The sequence below is a fragment of the Ursus arctos genome, unplaced genomic scaffold, assembly GCF_023065955.2.
Source record: "Ursus arctos isolate Adak ecotype North America unplaced genomic scaffold, UrsArc2.0 scaffold_12, whole genome shotgun sequence".
Lineage (NCBI taxonomy): Eukaryota > Metazoa > Chordata > Mammalia > Carnivora > Ursidae > Ursus > Ursus arctos.
The window spans coordinates 55,081,988-55,106,776 of NW_026622786.1; the positions used below are offsets into that span (position 1 = coordinate 55,081,988).

Sequence of the window (24,789 nt, forward strand, 5' to 3'; positions counted from 1 at the left end):
GAGCAAGTTTGGTCCAGAGATTTCCCATATGCTCCCTAACACACATGCATTGCCTTCCCCGCCAGCGTGGTGACTTGTTACACTTGGTACCGAACCAGCACTGACACATCATCATCACCCAAAGTCTGCAATTGACATTATAGTTCAGTCTTAGTGTCGTACTTTCTACATAGCATCACTTTTTACTCTTAAAAATTTCCTGTTTGGCACAATAAACGAATATGCCCTGTATTTAAGGGAAATATGTTGTCCATCAAACTCAAATATCAGGGAGAGAAACAGGTTAATAGCATTTGAGGCCTGTTTATAATCCCAGGTACTGCTATCCATCAGCCATATAATCTTGGCCAAGCACTTAATCTCACTTTCCTTTTCCTCATCCACTTGTGATTGTTTTGAGAACTTAGAAGGTAGTTTAACTAACTGATCTTACCATCTTTATAGTGACCGTGTGTGTAAACATTTCATAAATTCTAAAGTGACAAATACTAGTGTTGCTGAGAACTCCTTAAGGTCAGGGACATGGCTTAGTCATCTGTGTATGTGACACATGCTATAGTTCGATATCTATTGGATGCACATTTACGTGATATTTTTAATGTTTTCTGATAGGCCATAAACACAGATAAACGTATAAACATCATTTATCTATGTAAACTTAAATATCTTTTATATCTATCCAGTATATTTGGAATTTCATAAGAATACAAAAGCTTTGCCTTTGGAATTAAGAGCACCATTTTTTTTTTCACTTTTAGTTTATATACAGTCTACAGTGTACTTAACAGATTTTCTTTTAACTCCTTTTGTTGCATACAACAACCCTATAAAAAAGTATGAAAATTAACTTTTATTTAGGTCATTTAATTATCACCAAAATCTAATGCATGATTATCCTTACCTTTAAGTTAAAGAAAATGAAACTCACCAGAGGTAAATAACTTGCCTAAGATAACAAACTAAGTGATAGAACCAGGCTCTTTTGACTTCCAGTGTCGTTCTGTGTATTATACCGCAGCTCTTTCTAAGGTTTAATGTCAGAGAGAGTGAAACTGTTAACAGTAAGTTATGTTTTTAAGCCTGTGGCCTTAGAGCAGCTACCTTTGTTTGAATATAGGAATTGAAATTCTCTGTGTAGACTCTAAAGTAAATAAATGAATAAACTCATAGATAGAACAGATAAGTGGTTGCCTGGGTGTGGGGCGAGGGATGGACAGAACAGACAGGAGGTCGGGTGTTATAGAACACGGAAGTACTAGGGATGTTATGTTAATACTGCATGGTATGTTGGAAAGTTACTAAGGGAGTATGTCTTAAGTTCTTATCATAAGAGAAAATGTGTGGTGTTGGGTGTTAACTAGATTTATAATAGTGATCATTTCATAATGTATACATATATTGAATCATATTGTGCACCTGAAACTAAAATAATGTTATATGTCAATCTTATTTTTTTAAAAATTGAAGTTCTTAGAAAAATTAAGCCTTTGCAATTCTTATTTACATTTGGACATACAAGTTATGTCACCTAATGATAGACATTCTTAGCTAAGAGATGAGAGACACTTTCATGGAGAAAAAAAAGTTAATGATAAAAATGTAAATAGATCCCCAATATCAGTTTTATTAATCTATGTAAAGATAGGCATACATTTTTTGTTTTCTTTTGCAAAATTTTTTAAAGATGGAGATTTGACAATAAAAAAAGAGGAAAGGGACAAAAAGCAGAAGAAATATCCCAGACATGTCCTTTATTGTGTAGCAGATCTGTTTCTATTTATTTTTTAAATTTCTATTTGAACTCTGAATTTTTACCTTTTTTTTTTTTTCCCCATCCTTCCAACCAATTTTAAAGTCTTGGGTTTTTCAAAAAGGAGCATTGGTTTTCTAGTTGAAGGTCTGAAATCATGGCTGATTGTATCATTTAAGTGTGAATCTCTCCACAATTCTAAACGCCGTCTTCATTTCTGCTGGATTTGTATGAACCAGGTCTGTTGCTGCTACCCCTTCCAGAAGCCCCCAGCATTCAGGCTGCTTTCCGTCCCAGAAACTTTGGGAGAAAGCCCGCATCTTTCTCCTGTCCTGCCTTCTGTGGACCAAGGGAAGTGATTAGTTTAGGAATCCTTCTGTTTTGTTTATATATTGAACAAAAACTGGTTGAACTGTCAACCCCAAACATAAACGGGTGAGCAAAATAGGCATAATCTCTGTTCTTAAGTAGCTTATATTCTTGTGATCATAAGTGCTATGGAGAGAAATAAAGCCAATTAAGAGGAAAGAAAGTGTTGGAGATGGCTGCCTGGGTGGTTCAGTTAGTTAAGCATCTGCCTTTGGCTCAGGTCATGATCTTGGGGTCCTGAGATTCACCCAGCTCAGGCTCCCTGCTCAACAGGGATCCTGCTTCTCCCTCTCCCTCTGCCCCTCCCCCCACTCATGCACACGTGCTCTCTCTTGTTCTCTCTCTTACTCAAATAAATAAAATCTTGGGGTGCCTAGGTCGCTCAGATGGTTAAGCCTCTGCCTTCAGCTCAGGTCGTGATCCCAGGATCCTGGGATCGAGCCCTGCATCCCGCTTCTCTGCTGGGAGCCTGCTTCTTCCTCTCCCTCTGCCTGCCACTCCCCCAGCTTGTGCTCTCTCTCTCTCTCTCTGTCAAATAAATAAATAAAATCTTCAAAAAAATAAAAATAAAAAATCAGATAAATAAAATCTTTAAATTTTAAAGAAAAAAAAGTGTTGGAGAGTTAGGGAAGACCTTTCTGTGGAGGTGATGAATGACTGGCCAGTGAAAATATGTGGGAAGAGCAATCACATGAGAGGAACCACCACCATTGCAGAGCTCCTCAGTCGTGAGCATAAACAGGGAGACTGTATACAGAGAACACACACAGAATAACTGGTGGTGGACGCAGGAGTGAGAGTGCTCAGAAGTAAGGTCTTACCACGTAGGGCCTTATGAGTCATGGCTTAGGTTTTGAGAAAATCAGTGTTAACGAAGTTTGCTTATATAAAAGGGAGTTTTTAAAAAATATTACATGTAACAAATGTGTTTCTTCTATAACTGTTATAAAAAAGTTTTAATAAAAAGTAGTATTGTTTTTTCCACTTGTGCTGAAGATAAAATGGCTACATATAAGGTTAGCATTGTGCAGTATTTCTTATATACATGCATATATACATGAGGGTGGTCCAAATGAAATAACATTTTAAAGATGGTTTTGAAATTTATTTGACAGAGAGGAGCCCATCTGGAAGTGCCTTTGGAAGTCAAGAAAATCTGAGGTGGAGAAAAGATATGACTCACTGGCGTCAAAACACTGAGAAGCTTGACAAGTAATATAACCGTCTATTTTATGTTACTGATGGGCTTGGTGGATTTCAAATGCAGGAGGAAAATCGCTAATTTTAGTGTTGTTTTTTTTATGTATTAGGTACTCAAATCTTAGACAACAAAATACTTATATTTAGTTCTTAAATTTTAGATTATAAAAGATTTGGGGGAAGAATTTTTCATGTGGTATAGTAAAGCAAAATATTACCCATTTTGTTTCCAACAATTGTCTCTAAATATCCGCCTTCAAAATATATTCTGCAATAATTTTTTAATGTATTTTGGGAGTCACAGTGAACTAAATATTTCCAGGTCACCGACAATTAGAAAGCTAATCTTTGCCCTCTTGGAGCTTAAAATATAATTAAAGACAAAATACTCCAGGTCTTTTGTTTCTAGCATGAAGTTAATAGATGCACTGACTGACCCTACTGCCAAAAACAACTAAAAATATACTTCACTGAGTCTGGGATCTTAAAGGGCTGTACCTTCAGTGTAACGGAAACTAGAAGTAAACCCTTCTGGCTGCCTCAGTGACCTCAAGTAAAAGTGCTTGGCTTGAAACATGGCATTGAGTCAAGGGGCTAAAATTTTTTTCTTGAAAATTTGTAGTTATAGGTTAGCCCTCGAGTAGTTTGGCCCAATAAACTCTGAGAATATGGTGACCAACTCATTCAGGTTTGCCTAGTACCCCCAGTTTTGGCACCAAATGTTCATATCCCAGGGACTCCCTCAGTCCTGTCCTAAAGCAAACCAGGATGCTTGGTCACCCTATGTGAGAACCATCTTGAGACCAGGCTTTAGAGGATTTTCACAGATCAAACTTGCAGAAATACAAGCTCACAGACAGTAACATGATAAACCATAGGAAAGACTGCGTTGTGCAAGCCAGCAGAAAGCAAGTCGACTCTGTTCCATATAGATGAGGGTTTGGATTACAAGAAACTGTCTTAGTCTCTTCAGGCTGCTATAAAAAAATAGAACACACTGCATTGCTTATAAACAACAGAAATGTATTTCTGACATTTCTGGTGGCTGGGAAGTTCAAGAATATGGCGTCATCAGATTTGAATGTCTGGTGAAGGCCCTCATCCGGGTTACAGACTTTTTTTTCCTTTTAAAAAGATTTATTTATTCATTTGTTGATTGTGAGAGAGTGAAGGAGAGGGAAGAAGAATCCTCAAGTAGACTTGAGCATGGAGACCAACGCAAGGCTTGATTCCAGGACCCTGAGATCATGTCCTGAGCGGAAATCAAGAGTCAGGTGCTCAACCAGCTGAGCCACCCAGGTGCCCCTGGGTTACAGACTTTGTGCTGTGTCCTTGTATGATGGAAGGGCAAGCAAACTCCCTGGGCTTCTTTCATAAAGGCACTAATCCCATTCAAGAGGGCTCTATCCTGATGACCTAATCACCTTCCAAAGGCCACCTGCTAATAGCATTGTCTTGGGCATTAGATTTTCAACATATGAATTTTGCAGGGACACAAATACTCAGACCATAGCAGGTATTGAATACAATGTAAACATTTAATAATTCTTAAGCTTTAAGTATGTCCACTTTTCTCTCCTCTTTATCCAAGTCCATTTCTTTGATTATTTTTCCAGGTGTGTTTTGTTTCTTAGAAATATAAAGCAGGGGCGCCTGGGTAGCTCAGTCGTTAAGCATCTGCCTTGGGCTCAGGGCGTGATCCCAGCATTCTGGGACCCAAGCCCCCACATCAGGCTCCTCTGCTGGGAGCCTGCTTCTTCCTCTCCCACTCCCCCTGCTTGTGTTCCCTCTCTCGCTGGCTGTCTCTCTGTCAAATAAATAAATAAAATCTTTAAAAAAAATCATAAAGCAGTGAGGTATTATACTATATTGCTTTCTTTTGAATTTGTATAATGTGTTTTCTCTGCATTTCTCTGTGTTTTAAGGAAGCCTGGTGGTGGTGGTGGTGTTTCCTGCTTCTTTTTGTTTAAGCCATCGTGTTATTGTGTTTCTTCACAAAATCTTACTGGAATTTTAAGCTTGATCATTACATATGTATTTCCCAGTTTAATTCTACGTTCTGTTTTCTCCTTAAATTTCATTTATAAAATGTGAATTCATGATCTGTTCTCCTAAGTGGTAGTAACAAAAATTCAGAGATTTGAACATCCAGAAACTTTGAAAAGTTAGCATTTAATATGTTCTTGTAATTCCACCTTGATTTATGTGTGTTTTGTCTACGTTGATATAATATAGTTTCTATGTATGTATTGCCAATAAACAAATGTCACTTTTACCCTTTAAGCAAACCACTTTATTGCAACAACTTGTTTTATTTCTAATGAGTGATTCAGTCCAGAGTTTCAGGAAGAGTTCAATTGTTTTCTGATTCAAAATATTGTAGCAAAATTATTTGTATTTTTGAGACAAAAATATTGAAAATTTAGATAATTTAGAAAAAAATAAGTACTTTTATCTTAAATAAATAGAAAATCCTTGAAATGGTAAGATGAGCACTAAACATTTTGAGTGTTGCTTTACATGAAGCACCCCTAAATCCCAGCCCACATAGCGCCACCTAGTGTCGGTGCCATTCAGAATAAAACAAAGCGCTCCTGTGTTGGCTACATCTCTGAAAGCTAAACATTTATGCTTTCAGTGGTGTTGTGGAACGGTAATGGGGTGAGAAAATCTGTACTAATACGGTTGACAAATGTGTTAAATTTGTCATGTGTAAAATACTGTCTTTTTATTCTCTTATAATTTTTCTTTCAGGGAAAACTGAAAAATGGTTCCAAGAGGTTTTTTTTTTCTATGTATGTTTAAGTCTTTTTTGAATAGTGGTTCTGTGTAAAGTACTTTCTTATAATATTTTGTATTAGATCAAGAGCAGAAATTGAGCATGAAGCACTGATTGATGGAAATCTGGCTACTGAAGCAAACCTAATCATTTTGGATACATTAGAGATTGTTGTCCAGGTAAGAACACAAACGAGGAATTCAAAATATAGATTTGGTAAATTGGAATTGTGCAAAAAGTATTCATTGAGCCATACAATTATATTGAAATATCAGTAGTTTGTAAAAAAAAAAAAAATTTTTTTTCTCACTAAAATCCTATTCATTCTTTTTCCCCCGTTCTTCCCTGATTCAAACCATGCTCAGCTGCTTTTCCCTGAAGTCCTCCTAGATCCTATGTTGTCCTTTTCCTATTTTTTAAAAACTATTTTCTTATATTCTGTCTCCCTGACCAAATTGCGGGTACATCTGCATTTTATTCATCTATTTTTAAATTGCAGACAGTTTCTGTAACAGAATCCAAAGAGAGCATCCTTGGCGGCGTACTGAAAGTCCTACTGCATAGCATGGCCTGTAACCAAAGTGCAGTTTATCTACAACACTGTTTTGCTACACAGAGAGCCCTGGTTTCAAAGGTAGGTCATTTTTGAACGTGCAGTCTTATCAGACTTTGCTTTCTCTTTACGTTGTCTATAATCATCTATTAAAATTTTAATAATAACCTAAGACCCATGATTCTTCTTTGCCTGTTTTCTACTCCTTGCCTTTTGTAATTTCTTTGTTATTTGAATCACCCTTAACCAGTTTGGGGCTTAAAAAAACCAGTTTTGTTGTAGTAACTGATTTTAAATATGGGGCTTTCCTTGTTTTCTCTTATCTCATTCTGTCTGTTCCTTATTAATTTGATTTGTTAAAGAATTCAAGGTATGAGTACTTCATTCCATTGGTGTTAACTTACCCCATGATGAATGGAAAAGAAGGTACTTTTGTTTGTTCAACTACTGCAAATATTTATTTCTGGTGTTTATTTTTCCCCAGGTAATAGGTGTATCTTAAATCTTGAAGGTATCTATTTTATCATAGTCATCTAATAATATGGAATGCAGAGCTGTTGATGAAGGTTTAACCGATGGGAATTACTCATTACCATTTTATAATAAAAACATTGCAGAATTATTCCATGTTGGTTACCATATTAAGTGTTTTGTGCACAGTATCTAATCTCAGATAGTTCTACAGTCCCCTGTAGATAATATCATTAGGTCCATTTTATGGCTGAGAAAACTTGTCCAGAATCACACTACTAGCAGATAAGTGACATAATCATTATTCAAACCCAATCCGCCCAGCTCTGTGGTCAACATGATTAAGCATTAGCAAATAGTGCTTAACCATTTTTAAAAACTATACTAACAACTCTCTAGTTCAGGCTATGTTACCATTCCTCTGGAACTTTGCAGAAGTTCGGTGTTAGTGTTGTTTTGTTGTTATTGTTGTGTTGTTTTGTTTTGTTTTTTACAGTTCCCTGAACTCTTGTTTGAAGAAGAAACCGAGCAGTGTGCGGACTTATGCCTCCGGCTTCTCCGACACTGTAGCAGCAGCATTGGCACGATACGGTCACACGCTAGTGCCTCGCTGTACCTCCTTATGAGACAGAACTTCGAGATTGGGAATGTAAGTATTCATCCGTGGATTATAATGGAATATAACTTCTGCAGATGTCTAGCAAATGTGTTTTTGGGGGAGCATGGCATTTTGTATATTTTGAGTCTAGACTGTCTTGATATTTCTTATGTGGCTACCTTACAAAAATCCAAATCTCCGGGTTTGCTTCCTGTACTACAAATGGCATATAGTAGTACAACTTAGAATATAAATGTATCTTGAGCTTTTGGAAAATTTAATTATTATCATTAAGTAAAATGAAAATACTAATAAAGAAAATTAAAGATTTAACTGTTTTTGGCTTGATATTTTATGATTATGGACCAGTCTGAAGAACTCCATGTTTTCATTAGAGTGTTTTTCACGTGTAGTATTTTTTCTGACTTTGAGTCAAATGTATAATTAATTTATTTTTACTTATATAAGTATTTAAGGCCTAGGATCCTCCTTTGAGCACTGTTTTTAGCATCTCATTGGTTCTGATATATAGTGTTTTCAGTATTCTTGTTTTGTAGATAGTTTGTAGTTTCAGTTCGTATTTTTAATCCAAAGAGTTGACAGTCCTTTTTGTTTTAAAGTTTGGATGTTAATTTTTAGTTTTATTTCAATGTGATTATACAGTGTTAGATGCTGTGTCTCCTTTTTTGTACTGTGGGTGTGTAATGTTACACAAGCACTTAAAAAGAAAGTGTTCTTTATTTCAGAGTACTGAGTTAAATATACCTTATTAATTACACTATTTTTCTATGTCCTTGTTGTTTTGGTCCACTTGATGGACTGAAGGAGGTGATTTAAAGCCTACGTATCATTTATTTCTCCTCTACCTATTATTTGGTAAATTGATATTCATAACTATTATATCTTTTGTTACTTTTTTTTTTTTTTTGCTCTAATCATCTCTTATTTGGCTAAATATTGTCCTGTAGTTGTTTATGCAAGACAGTTCTTGGAAATAATATTTCCCAAGTTCTTGATTGTTCAGTGTTTTTTGTACTTAAAGGACAGCAAAGATAGTTATGAAGTTTTTTGCCTCAGACTTTGAATGGAAAAAAAAGGGGGGGAGGGGAGAAAGATCAGTAAAACATACCAGATAAAGAACACTTAATAGAAAAAAGAAAAAGAGATACTTGAATACTATTTTCTTCTGGCTTTAAATATTGTTATAGAGACATCTTCAGTTAGCCTGATATCTTCTTCCCTTTTAAATAACTTTTCCCCTTCTAGTTGCTCAAGGGATTCTCTTTAAATTTAAAATTAAATACCTTTTCTAGAATGTGTCTTGCTTGGTATTGACCAATTTTTGTTAATTTTCTCAGGCACATGATATCTACTTTCAGTTTATTTCAGAAAGTTTTCTTGAATATAAAATTGAATATTTTCTTCCAGGGGTTTGGGGTTTTTCTGCTAGGTACCAATTATACATATGTTGGATCTGTTTTGCTTTACTTTTTGCCTATTGTTTTCTCTTTTCCTTTTTAATATTTAAAATGTCCATTTATTGTGGTTCTTTTTCTCAGAATTTCTCTGTCCTGTATACCTTATGTGGTCTCCATGACATCCTTTCTTTCTTTTACCAATTTTATCTTTGTTTTCTATTTCTTTTTAAGTAGTATCAGCTCACATGTAAGCTCCTATTTTATGACCTCTCTTTCTGACTTGTGTTCTTTCCATGAGTTTATTTCTGCCTTGTTTTCCTTTCTAAAGCTCATACATTTTTTATAATTTAAGGCAAAATATTTCATTAGAATGTTCATCTGTTTCATGATAACATTTTTCTATAAAGTGTTTTTCTTCTGGTTAGTTTCACTAATCTTCCCTTTTTTATTACTCATGTAGAAGGAGTTGGATTGTCTTGGCCCAGGTATTTGTAGGAAGTTCCTTCAGGAATGTGTTTCTCATGGGATTTTAGTATTGTAAACACATCTTGCCTAACTTCCTGAAGTTTCTGGTCAATCCATTTCTATCCAGTCTTTCCAGATTTTTAGCTCATTTTGTTTTCAAGACAAATAGGTTTATGACTTCAAAGTGAGTCTCTTATTTAAAAGAAATATTTTTTCCACATTATTTCTGAAATCTGTGCCTAGCATACCTCACTATTTACTTTCTTCTCCTTCTTTTGAAACTACATCCTATCTTAGCCTGTCTTCGCAACCCTTCTGCATTTTTTAATGTATGGATTATATCACACTCCTCATTTGCTGAAAATAAAGTTTGTGGATTTTTTCCGATTTTTCATTTTTGTATAAAATCCAGGAGAAGTAGGAAATTGCTATTTCACACTGTCCCTTTTTTAACTGGACACCAACTCCTTGTTTCTTAATCAAGAACAGAAGAATCCAATTACTTTATTGATCTTGTTTAGCTTTTGAAATAAAGTCCCTAAAATTTGACCACACTTGGAGTCTTCCTGATACATCTTCTGTTGTTTTAGGAAAGCTTTTTATAATAGCATAAGAATAGGCAATTTGTCCTCTTAGTGTCAGGTAGTACCTCTAATAAGGAATAGGTAGTTTAAAACTGGCAGTGATTTACATAGTTTATGTATTCGACAGATATTAGAACAAAGTATTGAATTGTGTTCTAGGTATTGTAGTAGGTATGGGGTACACATAGATAAAAGGACAGTCCTTTTTTTTTTTTTTTTAAGTAACTTAACATCTAGTGGGAGAAGAAATGAACAGTGCTCATCTATGAACAGCTGATGTTCATCCTAGTAGTAGCAAGAAGTACCCTTTCTGTGGTGAGGAACTATAAATTCATATTAAGTTAAACACTTAAAACAATAACTGGCACTGAGCAAATGCTGAGTGTTTGCTGTTGTTTATATAATGAGGGATAAGCACAGGGCACTATGTAAGCACAGAGAAAAATGATTTATGCTCCCAGACATGGGTTTTCAGAAAGAGGAGATGCTTGAACTAAGGACGAAGAATTGCCCGATCAGAATGATAAATAGGTGGATAGCACTCTGTAGGTGAAGAAAATGGCACATGCATAATTAAAAAGGCATGGAGACAAGAGAAGGAAACAGGCAAACAGAGAAAGATACTCTTTTAGCACTTCGTGATGGTTCTGGCTGGAGAGAGAATAGGAAGAGAGAAAGTTGTAACTGAGAAGGCCTGGACTAAGCTATCCTAGGACAGATACTTGTTTTAGTTCTGTCCTTTCAATTCCCACTATATAGTTTGATATATTTACTGAGTCAAATACTTGAATTTCATCTTCAGGACTGTGGTCAGCCACTGGAATATTTTAAGGAGAGGAGTGACGTGTTCAGACTTGCAAAATTTACACAAATATCCCTGATACTATGTGGGAAAGAAACTTGGGTTATGAGAAAAAAGGCCATTAGATCAATTAAGAAGTTAATACAGTAATCCAAGTAAGATGTGGTAAGGGTGTAAACTATAACAGTCACCTTGGGAATGGGGAAAGACCAGACTGGAACAGATTGGGGGTGGTGTGGACTGGATCTATGGTATTGGCTAAGGAGAGGGGAGAGTGACAGAGAGATGACTCCTAGATTTTTTTTTTTTTTTTGTCCTGAATAACCACAAGAATAGTAGTATCATTTGTTTAATCAATAGGAAAAGAAGGTATATTAGAAATGTTAAAATTGGAGTGCCTGTGAGATCCAGATGGAGCCATCTAGTAAAATACGATGGCCTGGCTCTCTGGAGAGAAATACGAGCTGAAAACCTAGACATATTCTATCTGTACTAACTGACGGCAAAGAAATGGATGAGGCTGTTCAGAATGACAAGTTAAGAGGTTTCTTGACAGAATCTTTGGGAACACTGGTATTTAAGAAGGGCAACCAAAAAGGAGGGGATATGTTTAGGAATATCAGGATAAAATGGTACCACTGAAGGTAAGGAGGGAAATTTTCAAGGAAAAAAGTAATCAATACATTTAAATATACAGAAATGTCAGGTAGAATATTGATCAGAAAGTATCTTGGATTTGGCATTTACTAGGTTTTCCCTGATTAACCTCTTAAAAGTGGTTTCATAGTGGGAAATGGTGGGACAGAAATGAATTTACACTGAAAAAGGAAGAATGTAAACTACTTTTAAGCATCACTCCAAAGATTCTGCTTTAAGTTACTTGATGCATGATGTGTGATAAATTACTTTCATCATCATGGTCATGGACCTAATGAAATGGGCTGGAGTTTAAAGACGACATCTACCACTTGAGAATTTCGTGATATTGGTCAAGCTCTGTAACCTCACGTGTAAACATGGTGTTATTATTAATAATGTATACCTCAAAGCAGATTAATGTAAAGTCCTAGGCACAACTTCTAATTCAATTCTAATACATGGCTTTTTTTTTTTTTACTCTGTTTTGTAGCATATTATTCTTAGCAAAATTCTTAATGTTAGCTCTTATTATAAGGTTTTTAAATAATTTGATTTTAATATGCATATTTCATTACTTTTTAAAAAATGTCTTGATTGGAATGTTTTGGTTTTTTTTTTTAACCTTTTCATTTAGCAACTACAAAAAGTAGACTTTTTTCTTTTAAGTTTTTCTATATTAAATGCTGACCTGACAATTTCTCTTACAGAACTTTGCTAGGGTTAAAATGCAGGTGACCATGTCACTGTCATCCTTGGTGGGCACATCTCAAAATTTTAATGAGGAATTCTTAAGACGTTCTCTAAAGACTATATTGACATATGCTGAAGAAGATCTGGAATTGAGGGAAACAACATTTCCTGATCAGGTCAGAAATGTGACTTTCTAGATCATTAATTGAAATAGGATTATAAATAGGTACTTTCCAAAAAAAAAAAATTTTTTTTTAAGATTTTATTTATTTGACCAGCCAGCGAGAGAGAGAAACACAAGCAGGGGGAGCGGGAGAGGGAGAAGCAGGCTCCCAGCAGAGCAGGGAGCCCGATGTGGGGCTCGATCCCGGGGGCTCGACCCCTTACTGGGGAACCTATATTTTTCTTTCAATCCATAGATCATATGCCATAGATGGGTGAATCATTTTGTTGCAGTAAGCCATGCTTCCTTTTTGGAATTTAATATCTTTGGTATGTAATTCTGTGAATTTGTAACAAATAGAACAAATAGTAGACCTAGGCAGTATAAACAAATAAGTTTTATGATGAAATATTATTCCCACTTATTAATGAAACAGTAAGTAATTCGCCTTAAAAAGTGAAGTCTTTACAAACTACCTTTGGGAGAATCAGAAACAGAGAAACATAGGAGAGAATTTCCTTTTGTATTCTCTTCTTATATGCTCTACATCCCTGTATTTTATTTCCACTTCGAGTTCTATTTGTTTCCAGGTGAGAGAACTGAAAAAAAAAAAAAACCAGCCTGCTGAGGAATTAGTATAAAATTTACTACCCTTCACTCACCATACCCCAGCATACCCATATCCTTTAAAACTGTATCACTATCATTTTGTTTTGCAATCTTCAGATGCTTATCTGAAATATCTTCCAAACTAATTTAGTGATTGTGAATGAATGATAATTAAAGAATTTTTTTAAATAAAATTCTCTGCTGCAGGTTCAAGATTTGGTTTTCAATCTCCATATGATCCTTTCTGATACCGTTAAAATGAAGGAACACCAGGAGGATCCGGAAATGTTGATTGATCTAATGTACAGGTATCATCTGCTTGATTCGTTTATACCTTGTCTAACAGGTTTAAATTGGTAAAAGTTAAAAATAGAACTACCCTATGATCCAGCAATGGCACAGCTAGGTATTTACCCAAAGGATACAAAAATACCAGTTCAGAGGGGTGCATGCAGCCCAGTGTTTATAGCAGCATGATCTACAATAGCCAGGTCATGGAAGCAGCCCAGATGTCCATCAACTGATGAATGGATAAAGAAGATGTGGTGTATGTGTATGTAATGGAATATCATTCAGCCATCAAAAAGAATGAAATCTTGCCATTTGCAACAACGTGGAGGGAGCTAGAGGGTATAATGCTGAGTGAAATAAGCCAGTCAGAGAAAGATAAATACCATATGATTTCACTCATATGTGGAATTTAAGAAACAAAACAAACAGGCAAAGGGGAAAAAGAGGAAGAGAGACAAACCAAGAAACAGACCCTTAACTATAGAGAACTGATGGTTACCAGAGAGGAGGGGGGCAGGGGAATAGGTTAAATAGGTGATGGGGATTAAGAGAGTGCATTTGTCGTGATGAGCACCAGGTGTCGTATGGAAGTGTTGAGTCACTAAATTGTACGCTTCAATCTAATATTACACTGTATGTTAGCCAACTGGAATTTAAATAAAAGCTTAAAAAAAATAAGTTGGTAAAACATACAGAAAACATTAGATAAAAAAATAAACATACCAGAATTACGTCATTTTCTATTGTAGATTAAAAAGTCAAAATGCACTTTTTCCACACTGCTTTTCAGAAATAATCATAACACATATTTACACCTTAGTATCCCGTCCCCTAGACTTCATGTAGAGGCCTAAGACCCATATTTTAAAAGTAGAAGTCAGTCCTTTAGGAAGAAAATACAGCATATTGTTTTACCATAGGAAACAATGTTTCCTCATTTTACCTGTTTCCTGTTTTCCTAATGTTTCCTGTTTACCAAGGAAACTTAATGTTTCCTGATTTTAAATATGGCTGTGCCTATAATGTAATATTTCTAAGAGCACGTTTTGAGAAATTTGTAATTCCTATTACATCTTGAAAGATGCAGGTGAAACTTGAGACTTTTTCTTTGCCCTGTGACCCTCTCTTTTTATAGTTTTGGAGTTCTTTAAAGACACAAAACAAGTATTTCTTTAAAATATATGTGATGCAATGAGACTAATAAATCTTTTTTTCTTGACTATAAAACTTCTTTATATTCCCATAACAAACACATAAATTCCCATAGTTTTCCCTTACTGATGGCATTTTTTTTTTAGTCCCCCTACAAAAAAACTATCAACCATTCCATTGGCCCAACAGTTTACTTCTTTAAGCGTATTCAAAGACATTTTCATACCATTCAAACACTTGTCTTAATAGGTTGTATTCAATAACAGTAACCTGTCTAGGTAAATACTGAATGAGCAGTCCAATCTCCTTCCAGCTTGGGAAGCAAATGCTCATTGAAAAAAATTTCTTTTCCAATTAGAATTGCCAAGGGCTACCAGACCTCTCCAGATCTGCGACTGACCTGGTTGCAGAACATGGCGGGCAAACACTCGGAACGCAGCAACCATGCCGAAGCCGCCCAGTGCCTGGTCCACTCAGCAGCACTTGTTGCTGAATATTTGAGCATGCTGGAGGACCGCAAATATCTTCCTGTAGGATGTGTGACATTTCAGGTAGGAATCTGCCAGGTTTACGTTACATCAAGGTATGTCCTTTTTAGTTTACCTTTTCTCACTGGTGTTAAGATTCACTCAGCTTGTAAGGAAAGCAAAAACACTAAAGCTAATGCTTCACAAGATAAGTTAACATTTCACTATCACTGTCTTGAATACATTGGTAAAGAGTACTTGCTGATTCCCCCCCCCCCCATTTTTCTTTTTACCCCAAATACCAGTGCTCAGCATAGTTCTTCTCTTTGCCTATACTGCTGGGGACTTCATAGCATCTATGAAATACATGTGAAATACGGAGAACCGTAATACAGTAGAAACTCTCAATTGGCTTTTACTTAAAACATCAGATAACCCAGCATTCTCCATTCTCTGTATAAAATAGGCTGATAACCATGGCTCAGATTTGATAGTTTACTCCCTCGTAGGAATCCATACCTCTCACCCACTAGTCGATTTCTTTGCTTGCCAGGAGTTAGTTATGCTTTGCTTTTCTTCAAAACCTGTTAATGCCAGATTTGGGAAATTACAAAACTTAATTAAATGTTAAATGTTATGTCCTCTGGTGAAATCTGAATGCGGAAAGAGAGCCAGTCATTTTTTCTTTGAAAGCTAAGTTAAATGTTTTGCGAAGACTTGATAAAGGTGAGTCTCCAAAACAATTGCTTTTGAATTAATTTTGGACCAACTACAAAAGATTAGGGGGGAAAGCTCCTAGAAATCTAGAATTATTGGATAGGCTTTTAAGTTCAGGTTTTTCCTCTAAAGAAAAGAACTGGAAATCTTAAATGAAGGTTGTATAACGGGTATTTACTCAAGAGAGATTCGATGAAAAACTGATTAGGAGACCTGTACCCAAAGAAAAGGCCTTAGACCTACTTCAAAAAAATGTCAAATGAGTGTATATTTGCTGTGAGTGTTTAGGTTAAAGTATTTCAGGTAGTATATGTTATTTCTTCTTTAGAAATAATGGATAATCCCAATCACATTGGCTTTTATTATACCTGAGTTTGTTCATTAACTCAATGTATGTTAGGCAAGCCAAGCCATAGCCCACCTTAATTTTCCCTGTGGGGAGCTTTGATAAGATCATTTAAGTTAAAAATACTGTTTAAAGTCTTCTGAGATGTCCTTTATCGTATCACTGTTTTCCTTAGCCCATAATTTTTCTTAATTTTTTATTAATGGAAAAGTTACTATAGTGTTACCATTTATTGTCCTCCTCAGCATACAGAAAGATTTTGGAGATTTGTGTTTTATCTTTGAGTTGACTGCCCCCCACCTTTTTTTTCACCCAAGCTGGTATTAATATTTCATCTTCAGTTACTTCCTCATAAACATCTTTCATGCTAAGAAATTAATTCCATTTCAAAAGCCGTTTCAATTTTCTTCCCCAGAATATTTCATCTAATGTTTTAGAAGAATCTGCAGTCTCAGATGATGTGGTATCTCCAGATGAAGAAGGTATCTGCTCTGGAAAGTACTTTACTGAGTCAGGACTCGTGGGATTACTGGAACAAGCAGCTGCTTCTTTCTCTATGGTAGATGACTCCTGTTCGTTCTCTTTCCTCAGATACGTACCTCTGAATTATTCGTGATATGTATATTCTCTCTGCCTGGGCCCCTGCTTTTCCTTTATGATAGTTTTCTCCAAGCACCTTAAAAACTGTCTAGGAACAAATTTTCTCTGTAGATTCATCACTGCTTAACTCCTTTTTGTCTTAATAATCTGTCATTTCCTCCAGTATTTTTCATTTGCTTACTTATGAACCATCACTTAATCTATCACAGATTTTCTTGGTTTATAAAACTTTTACCACCATTTTCTAAAACCTTAAAATTGAAAAACAGACCAAAACAGAAAACCTAGACTAATGTGGCTCTAGCTATAGAGCTGGTCTATTGGATGAAAGGGAGAATCTTCCTTTGAGTGCTTTGGACATTACCCTGGTGCTCAGGAAAATTATGGCCCCTCATCTCATTGGTTGCACAGTGAGCCCTATTAGGAAGGTGTTAGAGACCTGGAGCTTACTTACCAGGAGCTTTATGAACTATGTCCTCGATCCCTTCCCTGACCTGTACCATGTTATAACCCCAGTCCTTGTCCCTCCCTATCTGTATGTGAAGAATTGAAGCAGTCTTACTGATCCAAGATGGGATGATTATTGGAGAAGGGAAAGATAGCTAGCCCTGCTTACTTTCTCAAACTATGGTAATAGGGACATCTCCTTTCTCTGACATTTCTGTTTGGTATTTAGTGTCCCAGCGCCAAGGTTTCAGAAACTGTGAAGTGCATGTTAGGGTAAGGGGGAAGCTTAACATAATGTGCAGTGTTGCACTTCTCCACCATTACACTGCTGTAGGGAGTTGGATATTCCCCTGGCCTTAACCCTACCTTGCAGTGGGTTGGTTAAGGGCATCTGTTTAGAAGGCATACAGCCAGAATTCATATCCTGGCTCTGCTGCCCTAGTAGTTCAGTCACTTCAGTCACAAATTACTCAACCTGTCAGTGCTTCACTTTTCTTGTCCATTAAATGCACCTAGTAATAGTAGGAATTGCATAGGAATGCTGTTAAGAGTAAATGAGTTAATGTATGTAAAATGCTTATCACCGTGCCTGGCTCCAAGTAAGTATTAGTGTTTGCCATTACCATCCTCTTCATCATTATTCCCACTTAGAACCAGCTTATTTAAATATAATTATTGTGAGACTCTAAGAATGTTTGGTGATTGACCATTTTAAAATTTCCTGTCTGAGGACCTCAACTGTCCTGATAACTCCCCTGGATCCCTGCTCCTTGAGTTTCATTTTAAGTGGTCTGAGCTAGCAGTGGGGAAGTGTTTTTTTGCTATTAATGGAATTTTTTAATAAATATACACTCTGTGTGTATATGTAATTTTAATAATTCACAGTAATACAGTGGCCTGTATTAGGGAAGTTCTTTTGTAATAGCGTATAATTATGAAATTCACTGTTTTTCAACTAATCTATTTAATCCTTTTTTTCTAATTTTTTAGGAGTTTTTATTTATTAGAAAGAGTGAGAAAGAGAGAGAGATCCCGAACAGTGTGAGGGGCAGAGGGAAAAGCAGGCTGTCTGCTGATGTGGGCTTCAATCCTGGGACCCTGGGATCATGACCTGAGCCAAAGGCTGGCGCTTAACTCACTGAGCCACCCAGGCGCCCCCTCATCTGTCTAATCTTAATTACAATAATTACTGGGGCATTTTAGTTACAGTATATCTGTTTCACTGTTATAGTTAGTTGATTGCTTAAACTCCTGTGAACTTTTACTAGAAAATTTAAGAACTATATTTATTTCCTTGGGAAAATATGTTTGCTGATTTGTGAGGTAATAGGAACTCAGCGGCTTTTGGAAAACATCTCTTTCTTTCTTCACGACAGCCACCAACCTGTTATTAAAGACAAGAAAACGGAATAACAGTACAAACACATGTTGTCCCTCACTCTGATTATAAGCAGAGCAACCCTTGGCCGGCTACTGGCCCCTAGGGGAATAAAGTCTGGTAGCTCAGAACCTTCTTTAATTTGGTGAAAGATCACTGATTTTTTTCCCCACAGGATATTTTCAATAAGATTTCCTGTGCCAATTTAATATTTTAGAAATGCAAATAATTTTAGTTTGCCAGGATGCCACAGGTTATCTGATATCTGTGACCAATGTAGTAATTGGATTTCTTTTATTCCCCCTCCTCAGAATTAATTTCTGCCACAGTTTATATGTGTATGGAAGTACTCACACATACACACTAGTGAAGTAGTTACTGCGTAGACAGCGGAATGTCCAGTCTAAATTTTGTAGAAATTTAAATATGCATATATGTATTGTGTGTATGTTAAATATACTCACACGTACATATCCATCCATCTAGAGGAGATATGCGTTGTGCAAAATTCTTTTATTAAGGCTTAATAAAATTAAAAATTCGTAGTGTTTGTTTTTATGTCCTACTGGGAAAGCTTCAGTGGTATTGCCTTAGTGGAAATTATGTGAATTTATAAATTGTAATTCTTTACTTTCATACTGATGTAAGAGAAAACAACATCTTATAACATTATTCTTATAGGCTGGCATGTATGAAGCGGTAAATGAGGTTTACAAAGTACTTATTCCTATTCACGAAGCTAATCGGGATGCGAAGAAACTATCCACAATTCATGGTAAACTTCAAGAAGCGTTCAGCAAAATTGTCCATCAGGTAATGATTGCAATTTCTAGCATCAGTGTAAATGGAGAAAACTGTCTGAAACCATTAGTGTTGCTTTGTACCGATGTCAAACTAGAGCCGATGAAATGACCATTTTAATCAGATTGCAGATGAATGATGTCAAAATGATGGTTCATGGCCAGAGCAAGATTCATTAACGACAAATGAATTTACCTAAAGTAGATCATGGTCATCATAAACTTTCTACATAGTTTTTTCCTTCACTTTTTAAAAATGATCAGTAGTTGGCAAATTTTTAAAATTGTGAGTTCTTTCCTGTTTCACAGTGTGGGTTAAAATTGTGAATCTGATTTTAAGTTGATTTCTTTTGCTGCCAAAAAAGTTTTTTTATTTAAGTTAGTTTTTTATTAAATGATATGGAAGTTTAATGAACTAATATTGTTAATGTTTTCAACTCAGCTTCAACCGTTTTTCCTAGATGTTCCATTCAATCATCCTTTAATATATTTTTAGTATGAAAATAATATTTAGTGAAAACGATGAATAAAACTGTTGTCTTGAATGATTATTCAATTATAACAGTATGATTTTAGTACTTGTTTATAGTTCATGGAATCCACACATTATCACCAAAATTAAAATCAAAATAAGGATTGGTTTAAAAGTGAAGTAGACTACTAGCAATTGATTTCCCTGAAACTAAATTCTTGGCTTTCTTAAAATACTCTGAAATATCCTGTTGAGCCTCCTCCCTTCCCCACTTTTCCCTTCCCTTCCCAGGCTCCCTGTGCTGTTATCTGATACTACCATCATCTAAGAAGGACGTGGAGTATTGATTATCCACTGTTGTATTCATTACTTGTCCTGCTATACTGTCTGTCAGCTTGACCTCCTCTTTCTCGCTGTGGACTAAGCTGTTCTGGATGAATTGATATAATCTGAAAAACTTCAATAGTCTTAAAACAGGGAGGCTATACTATTAAGCCAATATTGTTCTCTACTAAAACACTGAAGTTGCAAGAGATTTATTACAATTCATGATGGTAACAGGCAGGTCTTACTTTAATCAGTTGTACGTACACTGTCAATGACATGTCAGGTCTAGAACACCTGGAGCTAGTAGTTTGCAATAAATTTTCCTCCATTTGTATTTTAGGCATTTGAGCAAAATTGAGATTTCTATTCCAGTTTACCCTGGGTAGTTCAGTGAAGCGCAGCTGCCTTTAGTTAGAGGTCTAATTCAGACACATTGACGGAACACAAAGCTGCCTCTTTTTCACCAAATTTATAATTTCCCTTACTAAAGTTTTTAAAAGGTGAAATTTTAACTACTTAGGTTTTGAACAAGCAATTTAGGAAATTACACAGATCTTAAGTGAAAGAATATGGTGTTTAAAATATCCTGGTGTCTTCTATTCGCGGAGAAGAATTTATGGTATATAGTGCCTTACACTGCTACAGTTCCTTTGGCCTTTTTTTGTTCTTTTAAAACAGTTTTTTTTTTTTTATGACTTGCCCTTTTTTACTTTTTATTATACAGAGTACTGGCTGGGAGGTAGGTAATGTTTTAGTTAGTTAAAGACACTAATAGATTGATTTGACCGGATTTCTTATGCCAATGCTTTGCCCACATGTGCTAGCTGTGGGCATTCTGTTGCTATCTGCTATCAACTGAATTCATTAACCAAAGAAATTTTGTTAAAATACTGTCAGTTATTTTAAGCAATTTATTATTATGAGGTTGTAGGCAGTGCATGGAAATTCATGTTACACTAATGAGATTCTTTGGTAAATGAGCCACTTTGTCACCACTTTAGTTTGTTTTTATCCTTTGAAGCATTTTCTTTCATCAACATTTACACACAGATTTCTTTTTTTAACCATATTGTTTCACCTCATTTTACAGAGGTCGATTTATGTGTTATTGCTCAGAGGTGTAAATAGAAAATACCGTATTTCATCTGATCAAAGACGCCATCAATTTTAAGACATACCATTATTTTATATGCCTTTAAGAAAGAAAAGGAAACGTATTAAATCACAACATCCTATCAGTTGAAAGATGAATGCTAACGACAGGGATATTAAAATGTGGGCCAAAAAACATGTGCGTCTTGGAATTGATGAAATAATGTGTTGATTTGATCTTGAGTCACTTCACCTTGAGTATGAGTACTACTGAGGGAAGAAATTCACTTTGTCATTTAAATTTTGTTGGTGAGCGGGATAAAGAGACTGGGAGAACATGAAATTTACTTTGACCTCCTCTACTGACAGTTTGGGAATTTGTGTTGAAGACTACATAGGCTTCTTTTTATGTAGGAGGTAGGCCTGTGAAAAGTAATGTATGAGTCCAATTTTACCTGAAAAAAGCCAAAAAGATTTGACTGCTATTGTTGTAAACCTTTCTGTAAAGAAAAGAGTTCTGGAAAATGTGCCCTAATTTATCTTGATGAGGTAAAGCCAGGGTATTAATAAATCAGGTTTATTTTAAGCGAGGTATATTTGTAAAGTTATCTGCTTTGCCTCTCACTTTGAGGTCACATTTCTCTGGTTTCACATTGTGGTCCTTATTTGGGGACCCAGAGAGAAAACCTTAGGAATAAATGTTACTATTGTGTTTCTTCCATTCCCGGATTAGTCCCTACCCTTTGCTTTTCCTCAGATGAAGCCAGGACTTGTGCATCTACCTTAATTCTTCAGATTCAATGTGTATGACCTTATTAATATCTAATATAGAATTCCTCATTTTTGTGGCTCAGCTAAGAGATACAGAAAGAGACTTGCCGTGGTTAATCTAGGAGCGGTAAAAGTTCCTTATAGATTTCGTCACATGAAATGAGCTGAAAGGTAGGCATGGAAGAAGGTATATTGAAACCTCTGAGCAGTTTATTACTAGTTGGCTTGATGCTAAATCGACCCCTGAAAGGTATAATTTTCACTGGTTATGACATTAATATCATTCTGTCATCATGTTTATTGCATGGTCAAAGTCGCACAGACTTTATTTTTCTGTTTATATTCTTGTCACTGCCTTTCACTGGACTTCTAACTTTGTAGCTTCTAAAATTGTTGCACGTTTGTTTTTTGCTTTTCCCTTGTAAAACTTAAATGGATGCTTGCATTTTAAAAATGTGTTTGCCACCATGTGCTGCTTATTTGTTTTGAAATTTCCCTAATTAAAATGCTTTCTGTTTTCTCTTCTCTCTTGCCCCTGGTTGCTGACCCTACTCCCTACTTTTACTATTGTCTATTGTGGTAAGTTCCTATCTTGTGAATATTTTTCTTTTTGACTTTGGGAAAACTTCAGTAATTTTATTTTTTCTGAAAGCTGTGTTTCCTAGCTAATATCCTAGTATTCTCAAAGAACTCACTGGTTTAATACCTAGTAAGGGTAAATTATCCGTTGTATAGAAAGGCTCTTTGAATTGATAAGTCACTATCTGACTTACAGGAAAAGCCCTTCTAGGCTTATATATTAGCAGTGTTTCATATTTCATTATGCTCTTTGATTTGGTACAAATTATTTGAGTTGGCAAAGCTTTTGAGGGGTGCGTGTATATGAATGTGTTGTATGCATGTGTGTAAAAGATCACTTTAAAACTTGACACTTAGCAGTTTGGTAAAGTATTTATCATGCAAAAGAACAAATCAGGAACCCGGCACAGATCATGGTGGCTGTTCCCTGCTCTGCCAGTTTCAGTACCTTAATGGCCGTTTAGCGTTCACCTTTATTTTTCTCTTTTCCCAAGCCCATTTCTTTTTCTGACAATAATAGGAAGTGAAGTTGTTTTAATCATTTCTTTCTTATGATTGCATTTTTACAGTATTTTTAGGAAAAGAGAAATACTGAATTTCTGTATGGAAATTTGTATACTGATTTCATATCTTGTGTGTATGTTTCATTTTTAAAAGAAGCATTTATCCATGTATCCAACTGTGATCAGTTTCAGAATAGATTAACACGTTTGGATTTTTCAGAATAACCAATCCCCAGACATCAGTAATAGTCATGTGACACTTTCTCCATTTTTTTCCCCCCTGAAAAGATTACGACATATTTCTTCAAAGGGCATATCACTCTGGTATTGGGTATATCTTATCATCTCCAGAAAGGCTAGAGAAGGTGGGCTTATTAGCTTTGTGAAGCTAAACTCTTCCTGTTGGACCACTGAAGAAAAGTGGGGTACCCTAACTTTTGAGATTGAAACATGCAAAAAGCTATTATCTTAACTGTTGTCATTGGGCTGGATGGACATGAATATGAGGCAGTATTTTGGTTTTTCTGTGCTCAGAAATACTGGCCGTAGTTCTGGTACAGTTGTTTCTGTTGAATTTTTTATGCTTTAATCCATGCTAAAGCGAAGGGAGATAAATTAACTCATCTAAGCAAGTAAAGGTAGAGCAGAATTACAAACAGTGATACAATGGAGGTGGGGAGGAGTCTCTGAAAGAAGGGAATGAAAAAAAAATTCCAAGAGCGTAGTCTTTACCTCAGGAATGTTAAGTCAGATATAAAGAAAGTTAAGGAAAACGTAATAGGTGGGAAGAATCTTCTTATCTCCAGGCGGAGATACTTTTTGGGTAGTTGGTGACTCCCTGATAATTGGTACAGACCCATGACTGCTGAACCGCTGATCGTGTTCTGCCCTTTATGCTACTTTTCAGAAAAAGACATGGGCAGCAAACATGTACAATGTCGATGATAACAGATTTGATTCCTTTTTCCTGGACTAGGACATGGAATGGTTGAAACTGAACTTCTGATAAGAAATGTAGCAGGATGTATCTTAGAAGAATGTATTTCATAGGTGAACCACCAACCTGGTTATCATATTAGAGTACAGAAGACAATGTTGTAATATAGAGAAAGACAAACCATAGGGTAGGAGGGACCCATTAATTCTCAAAAGACTTACTCAAGGAAATTCTCAGGAAAAACATCAGAAGTGGAAATGGTTCAGAGATCATACTTATGTCCTAATGTTGGTATATCAGTATATAGGGTGTGGGAATTTCCATAGCTTAATTAAGAACTTGGACTTCAGGTGTCAAATATAGTGGTATTTAATTCTCAGCCCCACCACTGATTAACACTGTGACCTTGGACAAGTTACTTTTCCTCATCTATAAAATGAGGGCAAAAAAAAAGGTACCTATCTCATAGTTGTGATAAGAATTAATAATGCGTGTAAAAGGGATAATATCTAGCACATAGTAGTTTTAAAATGTTGGAGATAATTATTTTTATTGTTATTACTATAACATCATCATCATCATCATTATTATTGCTACTTGAAATCTTAACAGTTTGGCTAATGAAATCTAAGAGGTGTTATGTCCCCAAGTTGACATCTACTACTAACCAAACCCACAAAGGTGTTTGTGTTCCGTAAGAGAACTAGATGCAGTAGAAGAGGAGGGTGATTACCACTGTGTGAAATACTGGTGTGCCTGTCTGGAAGTCCATAACCTTGAAGGAAGTATAGCAAAAAACAGTTGGGTGAGGATAAAAGAA

General features: G+C 35.7%; 1 protein-coding gene across 5 annotated transcripts in view; it reads left to right on the forward strand.

The window, feature by feature from the left end:
• The window catches only part of DOCK7 (dedicator of cytokinesis 7), a 202,493-nt gene that overhangs the window by 157,764 nt on the left and 19,940 nt on the right, over positions 1–24,789 (forward strand). For 3 of the 5 annotated variants that reach the window (XM_026497942.4, XM_044383797.3, XM_044383798.3), the window contains 10 exons: positions 3,235–3,331; positions 6,181–6,277; positions 6,598–6,732; positions 7,619–7,771; positions 12,336–12,494; positions 13,298–13,398; positions 14,892–15,084; positions 16,479–16,622; positions 19,170–19,301; positions 20,812–20,826. In XM_026497942.4, the coding sequence (XP_026353727.2) occupies positions 3,235–3,331; positions 6,181–6,277; positions 6,598–6,732; positions 7,619–7,771; positions 12,336–12,494; positions 13,298–13,398; positions 14,892–15,084; positions 16,479–16,622; positions 19,170–19,301; positions 20,812–20,826 (1,226 nt within the window). The remainder of the gene's footprint in view (positions 1–3,234; positions 3,332–6,180; positions 6,278–6,597; positions 6,733–7,618; positions 7,772–12,335; positions 12,495–13,297; positions 13,399–14,891; positions 15,085–16,478; positions 16,623–19,169; positions 19,302–20,811; positions 20,827–24,789) is intronic. The other 2 variants (XM_044383796.3, XM_026497939.4) reach the window with 1 other exon arrangement.